Source organism: Gigantopelta aegis, chromosome 12 (assembly GCF_016097555.1).
Source record: "Gigantopelta aegis isolate Gae_Host chromosome 12, Gae_host_genome, whole genome shotgun sequence".
In the NCBI taxonomy this organism is placed as follows: domain Eukaryota; kingdom Metazoa; phylum Mollusca; class Gastropoda; order Neomphalida; family Peltospiridae; genus Gigantopelta; species Gigantopelta aegis.
In genome coordinates, this window is record NC_054710.1 from 5,605,063 (window position 1) to 5,613,005 (window position 7,943).

General features: G+C 35.5%; 2 protein-coding genes across 2 annotated transcripts; both read left to right on the forward strand.

Moving 5' to 3' along the window:
* Positions 1-400: 400 nt before the first annotated feature.
* On the forward strand, positions 401-6,816 carry LOC121386605 (zinc finger protein 271-like). The gene is made up of 2 exons (XM_041517557.1): positions 401-498; positions 4,977-6,816. The coding sequence occupies exon 2, from the start codon at positions 5,146-5,148 to the stop codon at positions 6,814-6,816; it is 1,671 nt and encodes a 556-aa protein (XP_041373491.1). The 5' UTR covers positions 401-498; positions 4,977-5,145.
* On the forward strand, positions 6,773-7,943 carry LOC121385734 (zinc finger protein 85-like). Its single transcript, XM_041516503.1, has one exon. The coding sequence runs from the start codon at positions 6,825-6,827 to the stop codon at positions 7,791-7,793; it is 969 nt and encodes a 322-aa protein (XP_041372437.1). The 5' UTR covers positions 6,773-6,824; the 3' UTR covers positions 7,794-7,943.

The window sequence follows — 7,943 nt, forward strand, 5'->3', positions numbered from 1 at the left end:
TTGCTTATTTCAATAATCACGGTTATTAATTTTAACGGCATGCATTCAACATGTATGACAGTAATGTCTGGAAGATCTGTAACTTGTTATTTTTACTTTGTAAAATCTTTGAACCAAAGTAATAAAAACAGCCCGACAATGCGTGTCAATTTTAATACACATGCCAGTTCAGGGCCGAAAGACATGTAGGCTATCTCAAGTATATATAATAATACCCATTTAAGAAATTAATCCATATGATATAACACGACTTATTATTTATAAGCAGACTTGATTTAAATTGTAGCAACAGAGTTAATCGTAGAAGTGTATTTGAACAGATTAATCTAAGTCCGCATATGAATACATCGCATAGTCCGAACAAGAGGTCGGAATAGCTTTCTTATATCCGTTTCCTCTCTAGTAAGCCAGGTTTTGTTTATGGAATGTTGTTGTTGTTTTTTGTCGGCTAATCGGCTGTAAACTGCAAACGAAGTACCTAAATATAGTGCGACTGAAGTAAGTAACTACATACATTGTACATGTTAACTTTTTAAATAGAAATAGTTAACCTTTGTTGATGACGGGCATTGCAGCAGTAATAGTATTTGATAGACGGAACTGAACATAAAACCGGACTGTTTGTCAAGTCTGTCGTTCGATATTATAGGACGTCATATTAAAACAAAACAAAACACACTAACGAAGCCCCGTTGCCTGCGGGTTTCACTTAGTAGAGACCAATTAATCTTTTATGGGGAAGCAGTAATAAGCTTTTTTAAGTCAAGCAGGTAGTATGGGGGGGGGATCCAACCCCCCTCCCCCCCCCCCCACACACACACACACATGGGTCACTGGGTCATGGGCTAGAACAAATTATTTAAAATTCAGTATGTTTTCTTTGTTGTTGTTCTTTGTTTCTGTCTTTAGTGGGAGAAGGTTGTTATTAATTAGCTTAGTTTATTTTTGGACGGGACGTAACCCAGTGGTAAAACACACTTGATGCACTGTCGGTCTAGGATCGATCCCCGTCAGAGGGCCCATTGAGCTATTTCTTGTTTCATCCAGTGAACCACGACTCGTTTATCTTCTTCTTTTTTTTCACTTCAACTTTATTTTCGTGCTGATATCCAATTAAGTTGAAACACGCTGTCCTAGGCACACACTTCAGCTATCTGGGCTGTCTGTCTAGGACAGTGGGTTAGTTGTTAGTCGTTAGTGGTTAGGGGCCATTCCGTGGTATTTGGTCCATGGGTGTGAAAATTATAAAATGATCTGTTAAACTAAGATTTTATTATAGCTTAAAGTTAACGCCCTTAAGCACATACAAATATACTTTTATTGCCAATTTACTTATGTTTTATGGGGTTTAATGACAGTTTTATTTGAATTTTTTTTTTTTTGTAAGCCAGGGCATGACATTTGGTTTTTGGTAATATTTCATTACTGTTATGTCAAATTTAAAAATTAGGTATCAGGACATCATATCTAAAATTTACTGCATATGAATATACTACTTTCCCTTCTTTCATATCATAATTAGTATATTAAATTATTTTTCAAAATGTATAATGTCATGTCCTGGCTGATTTGACATATAAAAGTTAGTTTTATTTAAAAACTATTTTTCAGAAATAAAAATCCTTTTTAATTCTCCTCCTTCTCAATGTTCCAAGTATAAATAAAAGGACTTATGCACTTATTTTGATGATAAAAACACTTAAAACAAGTAAATATAATTGATTTCGTAAATTAACAGTGTTTCATTAGTAGTATTTGATATACATATCATCTATTAGTTATATAAGTGAAATGGACAAAAAGTCACGTCCTGGCTCGTCACGTCCTGGCTCCTGAAATTTTAAAAAGTACATTGTAAATGTTACATTATAAAGAATATTTTTTTTAGTAAATTGCTATATGGCATTTAGAAATAGACTGGATATCGTGTTAAACAGTGCATTTCAATAGCAAACATTCTATCAGGAGAGTACTGGCCTCGGTGGTGTCGTGGCAGGCCATTGGTCTACAGGCTGGTAGGTACTGGGTTCGGATCCCAGTCGAGGCATGGAATTTTTAATCCAGATACCGACTCCAAACCCTGAGTGAGTGCCCCGCAAGGCTCAATGGGTAGGTGTAAACCACTTGCACCGACCAGTGATCCATAACTAGTTCAACAAAGGCCATGGTTTGTGCTATCCTGCCCGTGGGAAGCGCAAATAAAAGATCCCTTGCTGCCTGTCATAAAAGAGTAGCCTATGTGGCATGAGCGGGTTTCCTCTAAAAAAATCTGTGTGGTCCTTAACCATATGTCTGACGCCATATAACCGTAAATAAAATGTGTTTAGTGCGTCGTTAAATAAAACACTTCTTTCTTTCTATCAGGAGAGCAGAGTTTTGGAATTTACTGCAGTGTTAAAAAATTTATGTCCATTTTCGTCACATCCTGGCACATTTTACTTTTCACTTTATAAATCATTTAAAAAAAAAGAAAAAAAAAAAGAAAAAAATTAGGCCTGACATGCTTATACTACTATATATAATGAGTCTATAAATAATAAAACTGCATTTCCATTTAAAAAAAATATTTTTAGTGAAGGAGATCATAAGAGTCAGAATGTCACGTCCTGGCTTAAATCATTACCATGGAATGGCCCTTAGTGAGAGAGAAGAGGGTGTAGTGGTCTTACACCTACCTACTGAGTCATTAAAACTCGCTCTAAGTGGGATCCGGTAACGGGCTGCGAACCCTGTACCTACCAGCCTTATGTCAGATGACTTAACCACGAGGCCACCGAGGCCGGTTGGTTTATCAAAGGCAGCCCTCTATGTTAACTTTTCTGTGCAGCAGCCAGATGGCACCTACTTCTATTTTCTTAGGCGCCAAATAGCAAAATGTATGTACTAATGTAGTGTATGTATGAATGTGTGCGTGTATATATGTGTGTTTGTTTGTGAGTGTTTAATATGTCTATGTAAGTGTATGTATATATGTGTGTTTGTGAGTGTCTAATATGTCTATGTAAGTGTGTGTATATATGTGTGTTTGTTTGTGAGTGTCTAATATGTCTATTTAAGTGTGTGTATATATGTTTTTGTTTCTAATGTCTATGTAAGTGTATGTATATATGTGTGTTTGTGAGTCTAATATGTCTATGTAAGTGTGTGTATATATGTGTGTTTGTTTGTGTCTAATATGTCTATTTAAGTGTGCATATATGTGTTTGTGAGTGTCTAATATGTCTATGTAAGTGTGTGTATATAAACAGATTACCCATTGGTACAAATATTAATGAACTTTAAAAGCATGAAGTGTATCAGAAAAACAGTTGTGCAATTTATTATGTGCTGTGTGACTAGTAGCTATAATTGTCTGTTGAGTATTACATCAGAAAGTAAATTCTACTAATCTGAGAAAACATGAATGTAATATTATCTCTCTCTCTCTCTCTCTCTCTCTCTCTCTCTCTCTCTCTCTCTCTCTCTCTCTCTCTCTTTGTGTGTGTGTGTGTGTGTGTGTACCACTCTGTCGCTTTGGTGATTGTCCACAGCCCAGTGGTAAAGCTCTCACTTGATGCGTGGTCGGTCTGGGATCGATCACTATCGGTGGATCCATTGCGCTATTTCTTGCTTCACCCAGTGCACCACGACTGGTATATCAAAGGCCGTGGTATGTGCTATCCTGTGTGGGATGGTGCATAGGCCTTTAAAGATCACTTGCTACTAATGATAAAGTGTAGCAGGTTTCCTCTCTAACGCTATGATACAATTACCAAATATTTGACATCCAATAGCCGATGATTAATGAATCAATGTGCTCTAGTGGTATCGTTACACAAAACAAACTTTTTTGGTGATTGTCGGGCACTTGTATTATTGTATGAGACGGTCCCTGGCATTCGGAATGGCTGAGTGAACTATCGTGACGTTGCGTCACGATATAGGTCGGCGAACTTAGAATTCTGCTGTCCGGAGTTTTCCGAAGCTTAGCTGAATGTGGGTGCTGTCGGGTTTCTTTCTGTAGTGTGTGTATTAGTGATTAATATCTGAATAGTAGTAACACAGCTGACCTAGTTGTGTTAATTGAGAAATCCCCGTCAGTGTTACAATTTTAAAACTATTATTTGGAAACAAAATGCCAATTTATTGTATGTAATAATTACAAAACTACATATATGTGCTTTTTTGATTTATGTATAACACGAGTGTAATACAGTCATGGGATACAGAAATCAGAAAAACACATACATGTAATTTTGTGTATTTAGTATTCATTTATTGTTTTTATTTCAGTACTTGGCAGTGTGCATCAATCTGTTTTATGTCTTCATTCATTGATTTTATTTCAGTACTTGACAGTGTGCATCGATCTGTTTTGTGTCTTCGTTGATTGTTTTTATTTCAGTACTTGACAGTGTGCATCGATCTGTTTTGTGTCTTCATTGATTGTTTTTATTTCAGTACTTGACAGTGTGCATCGATCTGTTTTGTGTCTTCATTGATTGTTTTTATTTCAGTACTTGACAGTGTGCATCGATCTGTTTTATGTCTTCATTGATTGTTTTTATTTCAGTACTTGACAGTGTGCATCGATCTGTTTTGTGTCTTCATTTATTGTATTTATTTCAGTTTTGTGTCTTCATTCATTGATTTTATTTCAGTACTTGACAGTGTGCATCGATCTGTTTTGTGTCTTCATTCATTGATTTTATTTCAGTACTTGACAGTGTGCATCGATCTGTTTTGTGTCTTCATTCATTGTTTTTATTTCAGTACTTGACAGTGTGCATCGATCTGTTTTGTGTCTTCATTCATTGTTTTTATTTCAGTACTTGACAGTGTGCATCGATCTGTTTTGTGTCTTCATTGATTGTTTTTATTTCAGTACTTGACAGTGTGCATCGATCTGTTTTATGTCTTCATTTATTGTTTTTATTTCAGCACTTGACGGTGTGCATCAATCTGTATTGTGTATTCATTTATTGTTTTTATTTCAGTACTTGATGTCTTCATACTGCAATGTTGGAGATACACCAGACGTGTATTCCTTTCTAGTTTGAGAGAATCTCTTACTCAGCAGGAACCTATAAGCTGTGATCCTAATATTGATTAAAACAAGACCTGTGTGCACATCGTGACTTGAAGCCATCCACCAGAAAACCAGTAATGCCGTTCAAACGTGTCACAACAGTCAAATGTGAAGTGTGTTCAAAGTCTTATATAGGTAAACACACTCTAAAACTGCACATGCGCGCCCATACTGGAGAAAGACCGTTCAAATGTGGATTATGTTTGAAAGATTTCTCTACCAAGAGTAACATTCTACAGCATATGAACGTTCACGCTGGTGGAAAATGTACCAAATGTGAAGTCTGCTCAAAGTGTTGTAGGAGTACATACGATCTAGAAATACACATGCGCGTCCACACTGGAGAGAGACCGTTCAAATGTGGAATGTGTTTAAAATATTTGTCTCACAAGAGCAGCATTATAAGACATATGAGAATTCATGCTGATGAAAAACATTTCAAATGTGATGTATGCAAAAAAACATTCAGAGAAAACTGTACTTTGAAAGAGCATAATATTTGTTTTCACTCGGGAGAAGAGCATTTCCAATGTGAAGTGTGCACAAAAAGATTTACAAAATCTAGGGACTTAAAAATACATATATTGAGTCACACTGGTGAGAAACCTTTCAAATGTGATGTATGTATAAAATGTTTTACCACATCTAGAGGCATAAAACGTCATATTTCGAGTCATACTCATGAAAAACCTTTCAAATGTAATATGTGCACAAAATGTTTTTCACAGAGTTTCAGTTTGAAAGAGCATAAAATGCTTCATACTGGTGAGGAAGTTTTCAAATGTGATGTGTGCACGAAATGTTTTACAACCAATAACAACTTGAAACAACACATGTCTGTTCATACTGGTGAGAGACCTTTCAAATGTGATGTGTGCACGAAATGTTTTACAACCAATAACAACTTGAAACAACACATGTCTGTTCATACTGGTGAGAGACCTTTCAAATGTGATGTGTGCACGAAATGTTTTACAACCAATAACAACTTGAAACAACACATGTCTGTTCATACTGGTGAGGAAGTTTTCAAATGTGATGTGTGCACGAAATGTTTTACAACCAATAACAACTTGAAACAACACATGTCTGTTCATACTGGTGAGGAAGTTTTCAAATGTGATGTGTGCACGAAATGTTTTACAACCAATAACAACTTGAAACAACACATGTCTGTTCATACTGGTGAGGAAGTTTTCAAATGTGATGTGTGCACGAAATGTTTTACAACCAATAACAACTTGAAACAACACATGTCTGTTCATACTGGTGAGGAAGTTTTCAAATGTGATGTGTGCACGAAATGTTTTACAACCAATAACAACTTGAAACAACACATGTCTGTTCATACTGGTGAGAGACCTTTCAAATGTGATGTGTGCACGAAATGTTTTACAACCAATAACAACTTGAAACAACACATGTCTGTTCATACTGGTGAGAGACCTTTCAAATGTGATGTGTGCACGAAATGTTTTACAACCAATAACAACTTGAAACAACACATGTCTGTTCATACTGGTGAGGAAGTTTTCAAATGTGATGTGTGCACGAAATGTTTTACAACCAATAACAACTTGAAACAACACATGTCTGTTCATACTGGTGAGGAAGTTTTCAAATGTGATGTGTGCACGAAATGTTTTACAACCAATAACAACTTGAAACAACACATGTCTGTTCATACTGGTGAGGAAGTTTCAAATGTGATGTGTGCACGAAATGTTTTACAACCAATAACAACTTGAAACAACACATGTCTGTTCATACTGGTGAGGAAGTTTTCAAATGTGATGTGTGCACGAAATGTTTTACAACCAATAACAACTTGAAACAACACATGTCTGTTCATACTGGTGAGGAAGTTTTCAAATGTGATGTGTGCACGAAATGTTTTACAACCAATAACAACTTGAAACAACACATGTCTGTTCATACTGGTGAGAGACCTTTCAAATGTGATATGTGCACAAAGTGTTTTACACAAAGTTCCAGTTTGAAAACTCACAAAATGCTTCATACTGGTCAGAAACCGTTTAAATGTGATGTGTGCACAAAGTGTTTTGCAGGCAAAACAACCTTAAAACAACACTTGTTGATTCATACTGGTGAGAAACCTTTCAAATGTGATATGTGCATAAAACGTTTTACACAAAGTTCCATTTTGAAAAGTCACAAAATGCTTCATACTGGTGAGAAACCTTTTAAGTGTGATATGTGCACAAAATATTTTAAACAGAGTTCCAGTTTAAAAATTCATAAAATGCTACATTATGGTGAGAAACCTTTCAAATGTGATATATGCACAAAATGTTTTGTAACAACTTCATATTTAAAACGTCATATATTAATACATACTGGTAAGAAACCTTTTAAATGTGATGTGTGCACAAAATGTTTTACACAGAGTTCTCATTTGAAGAAACATAAAATCCTTCATAATGGTAAAACGCCATTCAAATGTGATTTGTGCACAAAATGTTTTACACAGAGTGCCCATTTAAAAGACCATAAAATTTTCCATTGTAGTGCGAAACCTTTCATATGTGATATGTGCACAAAATGTTTTACACAAAATTCCACCTTGAGACTACATAAAATGCTTCATTGTGGTGTGAAACCTTTAAAATGTGAGGTGTGCAAAAAATGTTTTGCACAGAATTCCGACTTAAAACAACATATGGTCATTCATTCTGCTGAGAAACCTTTTACATGTGATGTGTAGATAACATTTTCCTCAATGTTATTTGAAGACAACACACTTCAAATGCAGGAGAGAAACATTTCAAATGTGGAGTTTTCAAAACACATTTCAAATTGTGGAACGTAAAGAATCATATGTGGGAATGTTTTGTTGTTTAAAAATTAAACGATA

Bases quoted from the DNA above. Each gene is read 5' to 3' on its own strand.
- LOC121385734 (XM_041516503.1), top strand. From the start codon at position 6,825: ATGTCTGTTCATACTGGTGAGGAAGTTTTCAAATGTGATGTGTGCACG.
- LOC121386605 (XM_041517557.1), top strand. From the start codon at position 5,146: ATGCCGTTCAAACGTGTCACAACAGTCAAATGTGAAGTGTGTTCAAAG.